At 38.5% G+C, this 19,590-nt stretch overlaps 1 protein-coding gene across 8 annotated transcripts in view; it reads left to right on the plus strand.

Annotated features, from left to right (window-relative positions):
- The first annotated feature begins 12,800 nt into the window (after nucleotides 1-12,800).
- The window catches only part of HNRNPR (heterogeneous nuclear ribonucleoprotein R), a 34,679-nt gene continuing 27,889 nt past the window's right edge, over nucleotides 12,801-19,590 (plus strand). For 5 of the 8 annotated variants that reach the window (XR_004233359.1, XR_004233360.1, XM_031962631.1 and 2 more), the window contains exons 1-4: nucleotides 12,801-12,908; nucleotides 15,741-15,906; nucleotides 18,219-18,337; nucleotides 18,790-18,897. Coding sequence is in view for 6 of the 8 variants with exons in the window: in XM_031962631.1 (XP_031818491.1) it covers nucleotides 15,750-15,906; nucleotides 18,219-18,337; nucleotides 18,790-18,897 (384 nt within the window). In the remaining 2 variants the exon portion in view is untranslated. Of the gene's footprint in view, nucleotides 12,909-15,737; nucleotides 15,907-18,218; nucleotides 18,338-18,789; nucleotides 18,898-19,590 lie in introns of all 8 variants that reach the window. The other 3 variants (XM_031962632.1, XM_031962633.1, XM_031962629.1) reach the window with 2 other exon arrangements.

Here is a 19,590-nt window from a genome sequence, read left to right on the forward strand (position 1 = left end):
TTTCTGCTGTGCACTTTTTTCTTCTCCCCTCTCCCCCCAATAGCTATAAACATGGATATATTTGTGTATATAGTCACATACATGTCACTTATCTACATACATATATATGCATGCATATACATATATATACAGATAGATCTAAAACAATATTAATATGGCTGATATAAAATGTAAATTTCTCTCAAGTTTGACTTTGTAATCAGTTATTACTTCCCCTATTTTTTTCTAATAAATTCTACTCTTGATCATTGTTGTTTGTGTGTATCTCTTTTTTCCTATCCCTGCTAACTCTTCTATTTTACTTCCACATTTGTTAAGCTATTAACTTCCCTACTTAACTTCTCTACTATACCCCCTCTAAGGATCTGTCCCTTATCTTCTCTCCCCATCCTTTCCCTCTCTCTCTATTACCATTAATCTCCACGCCTTATCTTACTTCCATTAATCCACACACCTTTCTATACCCTACCACATCCCATCCCAACTTTTTTCTCCCTCTTTATCCCTTTCCCACTAATCTATGTAGTTTTGATTTTTGATTACTCCCAGTAATCAAAACACCTTTCTATAGACCCCTCCTTATCCTATTACCACCCTCTCCTATTTCTTTGAAGATTTTGGAGGATGTTAATCCTTTCTGGATATATAGCTACTCTTCCCTCTTTAATCCACTCCTCAAATGAGTAGCATTTCAGAACTACCAGCCTCCTCCCCCATCTAATTCCTCTGTATCTTTGCTTTCCCTTCTTATTCATATAACATATTTACTTTTTTTTTATATTTTCCTACACATTTTTGTTTTTTACAGTGACTTCATACCTAGCTCTTCCCCAGTCTTTCTTTTGGATTACCCAATTACTAATGACAGTTTTAGACATATGGTTTACATATCCATGTGTAAAACAATGATTTGTCCTTATTGAGTTCCTTGAAATTAGTCTTTGATACTGGCTATTATATGTTAAATTTTCTATTGAATTCAGATTTGAGACAAAATCCAGAAAATCTGATAGTTTTTTGAATGTTCATTTTAAATATATATATTTAATTTTGCTGGACATAATATTTTTGACCATCGCCCTAGGTTCTTTTGATTGTTAATATATAGCATTTAAGAATCTGTGGTCTTTTATTGTAGTCACTGATATGTCCTATGCAATTCTAATTGTAGCTTTGGCATATTTAAGTTGTTTTGTTTGTTTATTTTATTACTTGTAAAAGTTTCTCTTTGATCTGGGGATTTCCAAATTTAGCAATAATATTTCTGTATGTTTTCCCTGTCGGTTCTTTTTGAGGTGGTGATTGGTGGATTTTTTCTATTTCTATTTTCCCCTCTTGTTCCATCATTTTAGGACAATTTTTCTTTTTCTTTCTTTCTTTCTTTCTTTCTTCCTTTCTTCTTTGTTTTTTTTTTCTATCTTTCTTCTCTCTCTATCATATTTTTTCAAATACATGCAAAGATAGTTTTCAACTTTCATCTCTGCAAAATCTTATGTTCCACTATATTCAAAGGACTATCAAACTGTGTATACCCTTTGATCCAGCAGTACCTCTACTGTATCTCAAAGTGATTATAAAAAAGGGAAAAGGACCCACATGTGCAAAAATGTTTGTATCAGCTCTTTTTGTAGTGGTAAGAAACTGGAAACTGAGTAGATGCCCGTTAGTTGGAAATGGTTGAATAAGTTATGTTATATGAATGTAATGGAATATTATTGTTCTGTAAGAAATGATCAGCAGAATGATATCAGTGAGGCCTGGAGAGTCTTACATGAACTGATGCTGAGTGAAGTGAGTAGAACCAAGAGAACATTGTACACAACAGCAAAATTATGTGATCAATTCTGTGCAAGAAAAATCAGATCAAAAGAGAAAAAAATCATGAAAAATTAAAAAAAGCAAGCAAACAAAACAACAAAAGGTGAAAATACTATGCTTTGATCCACATTCAGTCTCTCTACTTCTGTCTCTGGTTATAGATGGCACTTTCCATCACAAGTCTATTGGGATTGCCTATCACCTTGTTGTTGAAAAGAGCCAAGTTTCAGGACAATTTCTTAAAATTATTTCTTGTATTATTGTGTCAAGGTTCTTTTTTTGGTCATAGCTTTCAGGTACACCAATTATTATTATGTTTTTTCTTCTTGATCTGTCCTCTAGAGCTGTTGTTTTACTTGAGATATCTTATATTCTCTTCTATTTTTTTTCATTTTTCTTCATTTTGTTTTATTATTTCTTGATCTCTTCTAACTTTACTGGCTTCCTCTTCCCTAGTTCTAATTTTCAAAGAGTCATTTTCTTCATTAAGACTCTGTTAGCACCTGTAAGATTGGCTAAGATGACAGGAAAAAATAATGATGATTGTTGGAGGGGATGTGGGAAAACTGGGACATTGATGCATTGCTGGTGGAGTTATGAACGAATCCAACCATTTTGGAGAGTAGTTTGGAACTATGCTCAAAAAGTTATCCAACTGTGCATACCCTTTGATCCAGCAGTGTTACTACTGGGATTATATCCCAAAGAGATTATAAAGAAGGGAAAGGGACCTGTATGTGCACGAATGTTTGTGGCAGCCCTTTTTGTAGTGGCTAGAAACTGGAAACTGAATGGATGTCCATCAGTTGGAGAATGGTTGAATAAATTGTGGTATATGAAAATTATGGAATATTACTGTTCTGTAAGAAATGACCAACAGGATAATTTCAGAAAGGCCTGGAGAGACTTACATGAACTGATGCTGAGTGAAATGAGCAGGACCAGGAGATCATTATATACTTCAACAACAATACTATATGATGACCAGTTCTGATGGATCAGGCCATCCTCAGCAACGAGATCAACCAAATCATTTCTAATGGAGCAGTAATGAACTGAACTAGCTATGCCCAGAAAAAGAACTCTGGGAGATGACTAAAACCATTACATTGAATTCCCAATCCCTATATTTATGCACACCTGCTAATTGTACAATATTTCAGAGTCTGATTCTTTTTCTACAGCAAAATAACGTTTTGGTCAGGTATACTTATTGTGTATCTAATTTATATTTTAATATATTTAACATCTACTGGTCATCCTGCCATCTAGGGGAGGGGTGGGGGGTAAGAGGTGAAAAATTGGAACAAGAGGTTTGGCAATTGTTAATGCTGTAAAATTACCCATGTATATATCATGTAAATAAAAGGCTATTAAATTAAAAAAAAAAAGACTCTGTGTTAGGATTCTTACAAAGTGATGTCAGTTGTCTAATTTTAGCATCATGCTTAGCAGTTCTCTAGTTCAGAGTTCACACATTAGTTCACACATTAGCGTTCCAGAATCACAAGTCAGGAACCCACAATCTCACTCTCTTGGAGGAGGAGTCAACCTTTGAGTTCATGCCTCTAAAAGAGCATATAAAAGGACAAGCACTAGAAACTTTTAAGAGATTGAGAAAGAGGAGTGAGTTGGGGAGATTGAGAGCCAGAATTCAGTGGAGGAGAGTCAGAGCCAAGATTCAGAGAGAGCTGGAGGCTGAAGCTGGCAGAGGCAAAGGACTAGCAATAAGAGCTCTTGGAACCAAGGAAAGCTAACTGGGCTATTTTGGAAGAGAAAATAAAGGATTTGAACTTTTAACAGCTGGCTGCATTTGAAGTGATTATTACTTTGAACTGAAACTAAGGCTGCCTCCAGAAACCTCCCAGGAAACCTGCTTCCAGAGAACGATTGTATTTTGGAAAAGAAGAACATTGCAACTCTGGATCTTCTTTTCTAGTTAGTTGACTTTCTTGTGTTTCTTGTGATGTTCTTATGGATTTTTTTTTTTGTTTTTTTTTTTTGTTTGTTTTCAATCTCTCATTAGATTTTTGAAGTCTTTTGTTTTCTCAAAATTCTTTTTGGGCAATAACTTTAACAATAGTCTTTGGGATATGAGAGACTTTTTTTTTTAAATTTCAGTCAATTTTATTGTAATATGGTTTGGTAAAAGTGTGTTACTTGCAGGCTATCTTTGCTGAAGAAGATACCACCATTCTCCCAATCACCTAGGCTTGCAGTTTAGGTGTCATCTTTGACTCAAAATGTCTCTTGTATTCCTTTTCTTCTCTAACATTGTTTTTATTTTGGGGTAGGAAGGAAGGAAATAAACACTTAAATGCCTACCTATGTGCTGGACTGTGATTAGTGCTCTCAAATTTCACAAATATTATCTCTTTGAGGTGGGAGAAAGGTGGGAGAAAGGGTGTGTATGAGGGACACAAAATAGGAAAAAAAAGAAAATAATTGGAGCATTTTTAAAAAAATGCACAGAAGAAAAAGAAGTCCCTGCAATAACAGAGAAGCTAAATAATTTTGAGCATTACATATTAAATTTATTACATAATTAAAAAGAAAAGCAAGCTCTACATACATAACAGAAATCCTTTTCTGTTTCACTATATATATAGAAATGTACATTTTGTTTGCCGTTAAGTTTAAAACTTTTTAAATGAAAAAGAAAATCATTTAACCTATATACTAATCTAATCTGGGCTTTCACTACTATAGGGCAATCTTTTTGTTTTTCCCTGGTTGACTTTCACACACTCTCCACAACAGCTACTCTAAACTGCTTCTCTTCTCAATCAACAGCACCTCTTCCCCCAGCCTTCTTATCAAAGGTCTGTTTTCTACTTCATTAAAAAAAAAAAAATTAGAAGAGCATCTGTCAGAGTTCATTGTTCTATTCCACTCCACTTCTCAAAAGCTCTCTTTATCATTCTCTATTCTGTCTTTGTCTCAGTCTCTGGGTAAGAAATGGCCCTTCTCTTTGCAATCTTATTTCACCTTCTTGTCCCCATCTTCTCTATAACTTGCTCCCTCTATTTTTCTTTCTTTCATTTTCAATCTCTTAGCTACTGACTCTTTTTTTTCCTTGCCCAAGTCTCCCTACAATGACTAAAAGAATTATCTTTATTTTATCTTTTCATCTCGATCACCCTCCATCTCTCCTCTTCATAGAAAGGGCAATTTGCAACTTTCCATTTTCTCATTTTCTTCTTAGTCTCTTACAATTTGGTTTCTAGCCCCCACCATTGGATGGAAATGGCTATTTCTGAGTTTACCGACCAGCTCAACTACTCTGTCCAATGACTTTTTCTCTTTCACATTCTACTTTCCCACTCTGAAGTTCCCAACACTAGGACATTATCCTACTTCTGTGATACTGCTCTCTCCTAGTTCTCCTCCTCCTTCTCTGACATTCCTTGATTAGATTGTCATCTGCCTCCCACTTCTTGGGCATTTTTCTCTTTCACACTATTGCCCTTGGTCATCTTATTGTTCCCATTGTTTCTGTAGATGTATGCATAGATCTGTATGAGTTTGTGATCTTGTGTTCATTCAAGGGCAGGTCTAGGTGGAATGATTTTATTGATGTAGGTAACACCTGGTGAGGAACCTCCCTCTACCAATAAAAACAGGTATTAATATTTAATATGTTTTTTTTTTAAAGAGGTTAAGTGACTTGGTTAGGGTCACACAGTGTTTCTAAACTTGAACTAAGTAAAGTCTTCCTGTCTCTGATGTTAGCTCTTTAGCTCCTATACTACACTGCTTTTATGAAAGAGTTTGGATATATCTATCCCTAGTATCCCTCCTGTATTCCAGCCCTATCTGTCCTTTGGATATTGAGGTTGTTTATCCTTTGTTCTTGACCTATGTGGAAATTGTTTTTAAGGGATCTGGATGTCATCATAGGCATCTCATATTCAACATGTTCAAAACAAAACTCGTATTTTACCTCAGACTTATCCCTTTCCAATTTCTGTTGTAGGAACCCCCTTTTTCTAGTTCCTTATATTCATAACTCTGAAGTCATTTAAAAATTTCTCCTTCTCCCTCACTCTTCATATCCATTCAAATCCTATATTTTTTAGCTGTCACAACATTTTACACATTAAGAAGGGGAGGGATATGTTAAGTTTATGTCATGGATTCCTTAGACTATGAAATTCTTCTCAAAATAAGGTTTTAAAATGCAGGTTTAAAATAAAATCTATAGAATTACAAAGGAAACTAATTATATTGAAATAAAGTTATCAGAATATTAATTGTTGGTATTTATATAGAGCTTTGAGTTGTAGAGTGCTTTGCAAGTATTATCTTATTTAATCCTTGTAAGTTTGGTGCCATTATTTCCACTTTTATAGATGAGGAAGCTGAGACAGAAAGAGATTAATTGTCCGAGGCAGTATTTGAGTTCAGGTTTTCCTGAGTCTAGGTCCAACAGGAGCCATTGTATCACTCAGCTGCCCACAGATGCCTTGAAATCTACTATGGACCCTCAGGTTAAGATCTCTGCCGTACAGGGTAAGGTGACACATATCTGGAATCCCTGCTAAGTAGAGAATAGTGAAAGAGGCAAATTATAAAAGATTTTAAGTGTCAGACTGAGGATTTTAAATTTGATCCTAGAAGCATCAGGGAGCCACTGAAGTTTATTAAACAGGATGGAAACATGATACAAATTGAACCTTCAGAAGATCACTGTGACACAAGTGGATGCTGGACTGAAGCAGGGAGAGGTTGGAGGCAGGCAGACCCACAAATAGTCCTGGTGGGAGACGACAAGGGCTCGGCCCAGGGTGTTGATAGTGTTGGAGAGGGAAGGAGGCATATATGAGAGCTGTTGCTAAGACAGAAGCAGTAGACCTTGACAATTGATTATATGTGGTCAGTAAGTCGGTCAATAAGCAATTATTAAGTACATCCTCTGAGTTAGGCACAGTGCATAGCACTGGGATATGAAGCATGACAAAAGACAGTACCAACATTGACCGAGTAGTAGGAACTAGTTTAGTGGGGTTTCCCTCCACAAACTCAAATGAAAATGAATCTTAGAATTTAGCCCAGATAGCCAAGAAACAAGCCAGGCAGGAATCCTAGAGCAGAAAAACCTATGAGAAAGCTACTCTGAACTGAACTTTCAGAACTTTCCAGCCGATGATAGGACTAGAATTCAATAGCAGTCTATTCTTGTTTAGTCCCAAATCCAGGATAGGTTTGAGGTAGAGCTCAAACCAGAGGGTCAGCAATCAGACTCTGGTCTGACTCAGGTCACTTTAGAACCACTGAAAAGTTACAGGTCCTCAACCTGTCTGTGAGATCTTGAAATAACACAACACTCAGTAGCCCAAGAAAGCAACAGGACCATCTCAGACCTTCCCTAAAGTGGTGCTCAGGGTTCAGTCCTGATGTCAACTCTGAAGAGAAGAAATAGGCTGGAAGAAACACAAATAAAAAAAGAATCCCATCATAAATAATTTTTGTGGTGGCAGAGAAGCTCAAGACACAAAACCAGAAGGAAAGGATGACTCTAAAACATCTAGGAGCAAAGCCCCAAAGAAGACCACAGCTTGGGCAAAAATTCAATTATAATTCATAAAAAAGATGAAGCAAGAGTTCAAAAAATTTTTAAATGTATTTTATAAAGTTAAAAAATTTTAAAAATATTTTTATAAGTGAAATGAGAGCACTTGAGGGTAAAATTGGAAAAGAAATGAGAGTTATGGGAAAAAGAATTGAAAAGGTAATTATCAGCTTGGCATAAGAAACATAAAACTTTGTTCCAGCTACAAATTCCTTGAAAATCAGAATGAACCAACTAGAAATATTCTGCAAATATAGAAAATGTAACGTATCTCAGAACAAAAACAAGTAAGCTACAAAAAAGATTGAGAAGAAAAACTTGAAGAATACTTGATTATTCACTTCAAAATGAAGAATTCAATAAGACCCAGGGTCAAAGATAGTAATCTAAAAGTAAACCAGACATTTGTATCTTTATTTTTAAAGAGAAATATGATCTTAGAATGTAGAAAATAAGGTAATGGTAGTCCATAGTAGCCATATATCTTTTGAATAAAAGGGTAAATGAGATATTTCTTTTTAAAATAGTATTTTATTTTTCCAAATATATCCAAAGATAGTTTTCATCTTTCACCTTTGAAATATCTTGTGCTCCAAATTTTTCTTCCTTTTTTTCCTCTTCCCCCTCCCCTCTTCCTGCTGTCCCCAAGACAGCAAGCAATCTGATATATGTTAAACATGTGCAATTCTTCTAAACATTTACATATTCATCATGCTGCACACACACAAAAATCTGATCAAAAGAGGAAAAAAAACAACAATACTAAGAAAGGAGGAAAAAACCAAGCAAACAAAGAACAACAAAAATGTTGAAAATACTATGCTTTGATCCACATTCAGTCTCCATAGTCCTTGCTCTGGATGGGGATGGCTCTTTCCATCACAAACCTATTAGAATTGCCTTGAATCATTTAATTGTTGAAAAGAGCCAAGTTCATCAGAATGGATCATCCCATAATCTTGTTGCTGTGTACAATGTTCTCTTGCCTCTGTTCATTTCATTCAGTATCACTTCATGTAAGTCTTTCCAGGTCTTTCTGAAATCATCCTGCTGATCATTTCTTACAGAACAATAATATTCCAATATATATTCCAATTCATATACCATAACTTATTCAGTCATTCCCCAATTGATGGGTATCCACTCAGTTTACAGTTCCTTGACACTACAAAAAGGGCTGCCACAAACATTTTTGTGCATGTGGGTCCTTTTCTCTTTTCTACAATCTCTTCAGGATGCAGACACTGCTGGATCAAAGAGTGTGCAATTTGACAACCTTTCAAAGGTGTAGCTCCAAATTGTACTCTAGAATGGTTGGATCATTTTACAACTCTACTAGTAATGCATTAGTATTCCAGTTTTCCTATATTCCCTCAAATATCCATCATTATATTTTCCTGTAATTTTTAACCAATCTGAGAGGTATGAAGTAGTATATCAGAGTTGGTCTTAATTTGCATTTCTCTAATCAATAGTGATTTAGAATATTTTCTCATATGACTAAAAATGACTTTAATTTCTTCATCTGAAAATTGTCTGTTCATATCTTTTCACCATTTATCTGTTGGGGAATGGCTTGCATTCTTGTAATTTGAGTAAGTTTTCTATATATTTTAGAAGAAAATAGCAACTACTTATAAAGATTAGTGAAGAAAGGGGAAGAAGTTGGGTTTATAGTCTCTAGATTGTAACACAGAGGATTTAGGGGAACTTATTTTCAGGACAATTTAGGAGTAGATAATCTGACAAAAAAAATTTCATTTAAGACACTTGTGGGTGATATTCTAACAATGATAGCTATATTTCTTTTCTTTGCCAGGATGGCAAAGTTCTAGTGAATAGACATTCACCACATTCATAGCTAGACTCATCCCAAGAGTTTTGTATTTGTATGGAATTCTGTTGATTTTGAAATGTTGCATTTTGTACTGCAGAGCCAAATAAAAATTCACAAATTTGATCATGACTCGACATGACTAGTGTCAGGGTTGGAACATAAACCCACTTTTCTTGACCTCATATCTAGCACTCTTTCCATTGTGCCTCTCCTACAAAGTTCTGGCAAACAGGTAGCACAGAAGAGAGAGCACTGAACCTGATTAAGAAGACCTGAGTTCAAATCCTGTCCCAGATGCTAGTTGTGTGACACGGGAAAAATCACTTAAACTTTACCTCAGTTTCCTTAAGTGTAAAATGAGGATAATAAGAGCATCTACCTCTTGGTACTCACCTGGGGTGTTGTGAAGATTAAATGAGGTACTATTTGTAAAGCACTTAGCACAGTGCCTGGCACATAGTGGTATATAAATGCTAACTATTATTGTTATTATTAAAGTAAGATGTGACTAGGACAAAGGAGAAATTCAGAAAACTTGAATACATAACAGGGCTCTGCATGGGGAGGTCAGACAATAATTATTTGTTGAATAAATGAATCCATTCAGCATTGAGCTAATTGTTCAGTAGATACTTAAAATAAATACTTCTTGGGTGTGTTCTCTTGATAACTTGATCCTGAAATGGTCTTGGAAAAGAAGTCTAGCTTGATTAGGATCATCTTTCACCTACATGCATCGAATTACAAGTGAAAGGAAGAAATGAGGTTAAGATTCTAAAGACATTTAGATTTTAAATTCCTTTAAGGTCTGAGATTTAATCATCTTTTTATATCTAGCTTGGGGCTGAAACAGGTTTTGGCAAGTAATAGCATTCAGTTATTGAACAAATGTTTATTAAATGCCTCCTGAATATATGGCTCTATGCAAAAAACATTGGTTTCAGGGACTTTTACATTCTTACATATCACCAAGACATGAAAAAAATGAACTTAGGGTAAGTAGGGTTTGTGGTCTTTGTGTACTCAAGGTGCAAAGAATTGTGCAAGATTCTTTAATCTTCAAATTGATTAAAGCTTAAATCCCTAGGAAAGGATGGGGAGGTGCCAAGTACAGATAATTTAATCAATTTAAACTTTAATCAAAACTCCTATCTATGGTATTTTGCACCTATTTCATCTATTTTGTAATAAAGTTCATGGACCTCTATGTAGCCATCAAATATATACTGTAGATAATAGAGAAAATTAGAAATCATTAATAGAAGGCCAAAGAAGGTAGTTTAATCATTTTGATCTCTCTGAGGGATGGTAATTAAGAAAAACAAAAGGGATCCCTAGTCTGGGTTTTGAAAGTGGTCACTTCAAAATTTTTTCTAGATATCCTGTACCCCTAACATAGTCTTTTCCTGATGTTGTTCATTTATATTTCACTCTAGTGATGCTATTGGGAGTTTTCTTGATCAAGATACAGGAGTGGCTATTTCCGTCTCCATTTTGCAGATGAGGAAATTGAGACAAACAGTGAAGTGACTTGCCCAGGGTTCCACAGCTAGGAAGTGTCTGAGGCTGTATTTGAACTCTAGATCAATCTTCCTGACTTCTGAACCAGTCCTCTGTGCCCTATGGGGCCCCCTAGCTGCCCTTCATAGTTTACCTTTGATCATTCACCACAATGGCTTCCCTCACTTCCTACTTACCTTCATAATATCCTACTCCCACAGACTTTTCATAACTATATTTGTCCTTTTTGAACTGCGTTTTCCCTCCCTTTTTGTCTGAAACTTCACATTTTATGGGTTTAGATGCATCCATGCACCAATACAGACATTTCATGTGTAGATGCACCCATGCACCATGCATCAATGCAGATCTGCAATTTGTCACTTATCCAAGTGGACTGGCTTCTCTAGCAAAACAAAGTTAGTAAGTGTCAAGAGGAAGGATTAAAATTTAAGTCTTCTCCATTAGAAGATCAGTTCTCTACATTCACTTAACCATGGACTCCCAATCCTGTTTCAGTTATTTTATGTTGAGGTTTTATCCACACTTAACTTTACTGAGCACAGAGGACAGAAACTGTTTTATTTACCCTTGGCATCTCCCTATCCTTTCCTAGGGCTCTACAATGATCACTACGTGTTTTTTGAATGAATGCTTATTTGAATATTTTCGGTAAACCCCCTAAAGGCATAACAATTGTAGCAGTTTTCATTTTTCACTTTTGTATCCCTTGAGCTCAGTTTCAGGGCCTGGCATTTAATTGTTCCTTCCACAGGTATTTATTTTTATGCACATATTTTTTTGCTCCAAGAAGGCAGGGATTTAAGTGAATTTCTCACTTTTCATAATATCTAGTGCCTAGATGGCAAGGCCTGGCACATATTCCTCGGATTAATCCATCCATCAATCAATTAATAAACGTTGACTCTTCTATTCTTGGGTATATTTCAATTAATAAACGTTGACTCTTCTATTCTTGGGTATATTGTGTCCTCAAAGTAGATTGCAAGGTCCTCCAGGGTAGGGGCTGTGAGTTCTCAAACTTGACCCCAGTGCCCAGATCTAATTAGTCCTTAGCAAACCATTGCCTGAACTGTTCTTTTGATTGATGCCAGGGCCTTCCCTTTGTGGATTATCTGCAATTTACTAGTTACTGCTTGTTTGTACACTTTTCTGTATGACGTCTGCCCAATTAGCAGCGAGTTCCTGAGAGCCCGGCGTTTTTGCCTCGCGTTCAGGCGCTTTGCACTGCCCGGCACAGAGTAGGCGCTTAGTGCATGCTTGCCGCACGTTTGCGGCGGACCTCCCAGGGTGGGGGCAGGGCCTGTGTCTGCTCCCGGCTCTTCACCCCCAGCCCTTGGCCAGCCGGACCGGGGCACTTCATGGATGCGGACAAGAATAGCGCGAAGGTGAGTGACAAAACCAAGGGCTCCAATTTTATCACTGGAAACTACAGATCGAGGGCAGAAACGGGCGTCACATCCCCCACCAGGCCCCTTTCCTCCAACGTTTGTCGAAGCGGTCCCAGATAAGGCAAGTTCGGGTGCGAGAGGCTAGTAGGTCCGGCCTTGGGGCCTGAGACCCTGCGGAGATGGAGGCGGTCCCAGGCGTCCGTCGCGTCCCGACGGGGTGAGGCAGACTGCAAGGGGGCCAGGCCACTCACTTCCCCCGTGCTCGCCGGGCAAGCGAGAGGGCGGAGATCTCGGGCCTTCAAAAGGACTCCCCTACCCCGTATCAAAAGAGTCCAGCTGCAGCGGGCCTCAGCGCACCCTTTGTGTGCCTCCCTCCGCCCCCGGCTCCTAGTCCGGCGCCGCTGAGCTTTCCCATTGGCTCAGCGAAGGCCTTCGGTCATTGGCTTTCGGGTCGTCCCGGCTCATCGCGTCCAGCTCACAGTCCCTTTGCCATAGGTCGCAGCAGCCGCCTCTCGGGCCTTCCCCAGCGCTGATTGGTGGTATCGGAGAGCCGAGTCCCTGGAAGCAGTTCCGGGAAACCCCGCGTGCTGCCGGGATCTCGCCGCCCGTTCCATGAGGAGGAGGAGGCGGAGGAGGCGGAGGAGGCGGCGGCCCTGGGGAAAGGCGGGGGAGACTGAGAGGGGGTGGCGCGCGCGCCATTTCTAGTCGTTTTCAAAGAGCCTCGCGCTCGTTCTCACGGGCCCCCATCGCCGGCGCCCGCTTTGCCCTGGTGAGTCTCGCGCCCGCCCGTGGGGGGAGGGGCCGGCCGCCCCGATTCGGCCGGGCCCGGGCCCCGCGCCACGTCCCCGCTCTGGAAGGGGCCGCCGGGCGGGCCGGCCGGTGCGAGCGGGAGTGGGGGGGGAAGGAGGCAAAGAAGAAAAGGGGGGGGGGGCGGTTCTGGGCCGGCACCCGGCGCGCGGCTTCGGGCCTAGGCCGGCCGGGCGCCTCCCTCCCCCGTAGCGCGCTCCGCTCGGGGCCGCGGGCCGCGCCTTTCCCGCCTCCGAGGAAGGCCCCGCCATGCGCGCCGGGAGGCCGGAGGGGGGGGGGGGCGGAGGCCGGGTCAGGCTAGGCCGGGTTTCCCGGGCCTTAGGAGAAAGAGGCCCCCTAATTCCCCCCACGTGATACGGTGCCATCCCTCCCACCTTCCATCCATCCCCAGCAGACTGAGAGGCAGTGGTAGTGGTCCGGAGAGTGAGAGTAAGTTACTCCCCCCCTCCCCACGTGGTGTCCAGGTCAAGCCCTTGCCGGCCTTTCGGCCGCGCTCCTGGGTCGCTAATGTGAGCATTAAAAAAACCCGGGAAAAGAGGGGTCAGGTAATATATCCCATCCCCTGCGTAATCCCTCCAAATTTAAATGGTCTTCTTGGCCCCTCCCCCTAAAGAAACATCTCTTTCCTCCTCCCCCAACAAAAAGCTCTCTAGAGTGTTTACTATCTCCCGAAGTTTGCTCTGGTTGGGTGGTAGTTTGCCAATTAACATAATAGGCTTAGTTCTCCAGCCTTGGGCTTGAAGGAGAGACAGGTTTTTCTTTTGGAACCCCCTAGACCTAGTCTGTAAAGCTGCATTTTTGGAAAGTTTCAACTTTTTTTTTTTTTTTTTTTTTAAAGTAAAGCCCCCCCCCCTTTCCTGTCTTTCCTCCCCTTCCCCTCTCTGCCCCTCCCCCTCCAATATCTGCTTATTTGAGGCATGCTGAGTACATCTGGTACTAATAGTGTTCATGACTTTTTTTTTTTTTCCATCTTGTGCTTAATAGGCAACCTGTCTTATGCTTTACCCATACTTTGATAATGATACTTCTTAACAGAAATGTTCACATCTGTTAAGAGTTTGCTTCCATTCTGTGACTGCAAAATGTTGCTTTGCTGTGAAGGTCTTGTGATGATGTGTATAACTTTGGAATTTTGAAGATTTCCTAGCTGTTTTGGGGGGGAGGTATGAAAATTCAGGAGAATGGGGAGTCTATAGGATGCAGCCATGTGTAGGAGTATGGTCTGATTTAATAATGTGCATATACCCATTTTTCGTGATAAACAGTTGAGCACAGTACTGTGTAGTTTTGAGTGTGTTAGCTTTTAGCTAGTCCATCAGATAGCGTTTTGAGGCCTGCATTGAAAAGCATTTACCCATGTAAATAAGAGTTCAACAGCAAAATATGCGTCTGTCTGTACACAACCTGTACATATCACCAGACAATCAAATCTTTAATACTGTTCTTTGACCATAACATATCCTGACAGCTTTAGCTCTTTCAGAATAATTCATCTATGCCGAATTTCCTCATTTCCTCCTCTCTCCCTTTTTTACCCTAACTCTAACTTTGGTCTGTTCTATCTTCTCACATTATCTTCAACTGGATTTCAGTGGTCTTTGAAAGAAATTAAGTTGTTTCAAGTGGGACAATTGCTCCTGGTGTTTTCCCATGTCTGGTAGGCTCTCTAGTAGTGTGCAGAGGCAAGAGTTTTTTGGGATACTTGTATTTTCTTGATAGCTGTTACCTTGAATTTTCTTCAAAAACCAGGCTTATTCTTGATACCACCTTCATATCCTTTATTTCAGTATATGTTGCAATGTCTTTCTTCTGCTGCATATTATCTTCATCAAGTTGTCATTTCACCACAAACAAATGCACCTTTAACTCTTACTGCTTTTGTGAGGCAGGTACCTTTTCATCTATGCTGGTCTTTTAGAGCTTTCCATTTAAACTCTCTTCCCCAGGTAGTTAGTCCATTTCAGCAGTACTTGAATGGTGGAATATACAGAATGATTGCTGGCTGGTTAACTGAGTTCACCTTTAATTAGGCCCCATCGATTGGAACTCTTGGAAAGAAGCTAGCTTGAATATGTATTTTTGCAGTCGTATAAACTGATATGGAAAATTCATTATATTGTAGATTGGGTTTCCTTTTTTAAAAGTTACCTTTACAAATAATTCATTTTAAATGTTTTAAGTTTTTTTTCTCATAAATTTATAGATGGGAAGAATGAAATTAATTTTGTTAGTGATCTTAACATGATCTTAGTGAGTTAGGGTGGAGAGAATCACCCCTACACACCACCAGCATGTTGAACAGCTTTACTTCTGTCACACCTGTATTGGAATGGAAGGATGACATGGCAGAGAGCCAGGGATCTTTGAAAATTTTCAAACCTTGAGTGTTTGGTTTGTTTAAAAACAAGATATAATTGAGTTTGTGTAAGAGTGGGAGCTACAGAACTTTTAGGCCTTATAGTGGTGACTTGTTCATCAAAATGTTTCTTTTTGATAACTTGATCACCAGGACTAATCAGATACTTCCCTTCTGATCAGAAAGTTTGAGCTCTTTGATCACCATGGTGTACATGAAGTATTTTAAAACCTTATGCTTCCATGTACATTTTCCATTGTTTAACCAGAATGATTTTATTGCAAATTTAGGTCAGCTATCTCACAAAAAGGCATTAAATATGATTTTGATAGAATATTAGCAGCATGTGTACAAGTTAGTTTAGATAAGTCATGCATTGTCCTGCAAACTAGTTATTTCTGGCTTAATGTAATATAGCTCCTGAATTTTTTCCAGCAGCATAATAAAATGGCTAATCAGGTGAATGGTAATGCGGTACAGTTAAAAGAAGAGGAAGAACCAATGGACACTTCCAGTGTAACTCACACAGAGCACTACAAGACACTGATAGAGGCAGGCCTCCCACAGAAGGTGGCAGAGAGACTTGATGAAATATTTCAGACAGGTATAATATGCATTTCTTGTTTCTGACCGGTTATGAAAGTGAGGGCAAACCACTTTGAATTGTATAGCTTTTTAAGGTTAAATAATACTACTGTTTCTGATCTGTCCGTGTAGAGCTGAATATATATGACTTTTCCGTCATAGAAGGCAAATTGGGTTTGACTTTGACACTGATTCTTATTTCATGATTTTGAAGCCTTCTTAGTGTTGAATATGCAGTTTTAGTTGTTTCAGACTAGTACATCAATTTGTCTTAGATTTATCACAAGAAAAATATGTGTTCCAGCATTACTAAATTTTACATTTTTTTCTCAATCCAAATCAATCATCATTTGCTTTTACTTTTCTACTTTTAGCTTCTTAATGTGACTCTTAAATCAGTTTAGCTCTGAACTAGGTGTCATAGTGAGGAATAGTTAGGATGTATTATTGCCTGAAACAATAATAAATGTCCTTATGTGAGTTTTGTGGCCTGTCTACTTTTCATTGGACAGTAATCCACATCTCTCAGCATCTCATGGAAGTGTTTGGTTTGCAATAGTTGGCTGCTTTTTTATCCAGAAGTCCCAGGGTTAAGTGCTTAGGAAAATCTGAATATATTAAATAAGGTTTTGGTTGTAGGTGGTTTCAGGTTTTAAAGTGGGAGAGAAATGTTTACCCTTAGGGAATCTTGTTCATAAATAAATATATCCTCCCCCTTTGATGACATAAATGGATGGAAACCTTCCTTTTTAGAGCTTTTAGGGATCTGCAGTCAGCTTCTGAGAAAGAGAATTGAAATCTTTCTTAAGTACTGTAAGTTGTAAAATAACTTTTTGTCCTTTAAAAAAAATCGGGACATAAATGTTAGATATTAAAAATGATTTCCTTAAATGTCTCCTGGGTAAGGTATCCATTTGGAAATAGTCCTAAGGAGCTTTTTGTGCATTTCTGCCATGGGAACAGATAGTGATCTGCTTAAAGATGCCCTCTTGAAGAATCTTGTCTAGTAAGGGTGGTGAAGCTTATGGTTTGAGCATAGGCATGGTTGGACCAGGGAAAGGTCTGATGGACCTCTGGGACTGTGGTGTTTGGGTGGCGCTGTGGAATTTTTCATGTAAGGAACTCCAAACTTATTTAGACATGATCATTTGAGGACATTTAAAATAAATTATGCCGGTGCATTTAATTTTCTTACATCAGCAACTGCAAATGGCACTATATTTGTTAAATTTTTAACTTCAGTTTAAAATGAAATTGTTTGGTGGGCTTTGCTACTAGTGGAGTCACTTTTTAAAAAAAAAGTGCTGACTGTTTAAATTTCCTAACAGTCTTTCACAGGCTCATACATAACAATTGTTATAATAAATTTAGATTAAGTTAAAAGAGTTGTATTTTATTTTTTAGTAGATAATCTATATGTTAACAATTCATGTTTAAAGCGCTGGGAAGAATTAAAAAAAATTTTTTTAATTAGGTCCTTGCCATATAATTATAGTTCATTTGGAAAATATCATTGTTGACTTGCCACAGCATTCCTTAAATCTCAAAATACCTCACGTTCAAGAAGAAGCTGCTAAAATGTGGCTTTCTGAATGTTTTTCCAAGCTTTAAATGCACCTATAAATGATTTTTAAAAAATAAGTATTACAGAAGAGTGATACTGTGTCTTTCCTTATTTGACTACAGCAAAGTCCATCTATAGACTCAAAAAACAATTGTCAGTCTCTCTTTGGCCCTAAGAAAGGGAAAGCCTTTGATAAACTGGGCCTGGAGTCACTAAATAATAGGTGGCTTTTTTCCTCCCCATCCCCCAGTTGGTTGGGTGACTGGTTACACTTGAATGAAGATTGCAAAACTCCCTAAGTCCATAGTTTTGGAGCAGATAGATCCTTGAAGATAGTAGTGTTCACATGAACATTACTTAGAAATGTGGACCAGCATTGATGATTGCAAGCCTCAGTCTGTTGCACAGTGTGTACAGCAGATTTAACTCTTTCCAAAGCATTTGAAACTCCAGTATTCTTTTTTGAAGGGTGGGGTGGGTAAATGTGTATTTATGTGTTTTGGAGGGGCAGGGGTGAGATTGAGGGTGGGGGACCTAGAATAAATTCAGTTTCCTAGTAAAAGTATTTTATTTTTAAGTGTTTACATTTTCATGTCCTTTCATATAGTATTTGTATAGTTGCATGTAATTAAAAATAAGATAATTTGTTAGTAATAGAATTGAATGTAACTATTTGTGATTAAAAGTTAATAATAGGACAGGTTCATCAATTTATGTCCCCTCTAGATTTTTGAATAATGTTATCATTTTTCAATTTGAATTTTTAGGGTTGGTAGCTTATGTCGATCTTGATGAAAGAGCAATTGATGCTCTCAGAGAATTTAATGAAGAAGGCGCCCTCTCTGTCCTCCAACAGTTTAAGGAAAGTGACCTGTCTCATGTACAGGTAAGACTAAGATTCAGAAGAGGTGTTGAGTGAGTAAACATAAGAGGAGCTTGCTGGTTGAGTTCCATGATGCTTGTGATATGCTGGGCTCCAAGTGTTTTTTAAAAACCTGAAGTTGGTACACTGCCAAAGTTAAGACTCAGAGCCACATTGAAAATAGCTTATTGGCCATTCATTTTACATTACTGACATCCTCAGGAGATGTTACCAATGGTATGGGGAGCAGACTGCTCATAATATTGAGATTGACTGCTACATTACTGTGGGGGGAAATATTCAGGTAGGAGGGATTTATGGATTAAGAATAGCAAATGAGAAAGCCAAAGGTAAAAGCTAAGAAAGGCCTATTTGGGTTCTTTCTGATGTTTAAATATTGGGAGGGACATGGAATCATTTATTCATTTTGTTGATACAAATGCTTCCGGCAACTCCAAATGATTTTTCTTTTGTAGAACAAAAGTGCATTTTTATGTGGAGTTATGAAGACCTACAGGCAAAGGGAGAAACAAGGGAGCAAGGTACAAGAATCAACAAAGGGACCTGATGAAGCAAAGATTAAGGTAAAGCCTATTTCAATTTGCCACAGTTAATGAGGTTAATTGTTATATTTTCCAGTTCACCTAGCTTTTTTAAACTAAGGAGATTTTTCATGAAAGGTAAGAGTTTCTGCACAACTGCCCTTTTTTCCCTTTCCCATTGCTGAGGGGCATTAAAGTAGAGTGATAAGAGTGATAGAGTGATAAGGACCCTAGATTTGGAGTCAGGAAGACACAGATTTAACTTTGGACACTTGTGGGCTCTGGGTTTGGACTGAGTCTCTCCAGACTTCAGTTAGCTCATTTTCAAAATTCAGGTATTGTCTGGGGGAACCTTCTTCACGGGGTATTTGTGAGAAACCAAATGAGAAAATCATATTGTTTGTGCTTTAGCATAGTATGATGGAAAGGGCACTACGAAAGTCCCTAGTGTTAAATTCTCTAAACCTCAGTGTCTACATCTGCTAGTTGGAAAGGATGATGGTATTAATAAATCCTAATATGATATTTACATAGCCAAATACTTTTACACATATCATGTAATCTTCCAATAGCCCCATGAGATAAATAATGCAAGTATTATTATCATCCCCATTTGACAAGAAAGAGCCCAAAGTCATACAACTAGGAAGTATCTTGAAATGGACTTAGACAATCCATTCTTTTGAGTTTAATTTCAGCATATTTTGTCCCTTGTGTTGTCTTGCCCTTGTTAGG

This window comes from Sarcophilus harrisii, chromosome 3, assembly GCF_902635505.1.
Source record: "Sarcophilus harrisii chromosome 3, mSarHar1.11, whole genome shotgun sequence".
NCBI lineage: Eukaryota > Metazoa > Chordata > Mammalia > Dasyuromorphia > Dasyuridae > Sarcophilus > Sarcophilus harrisii.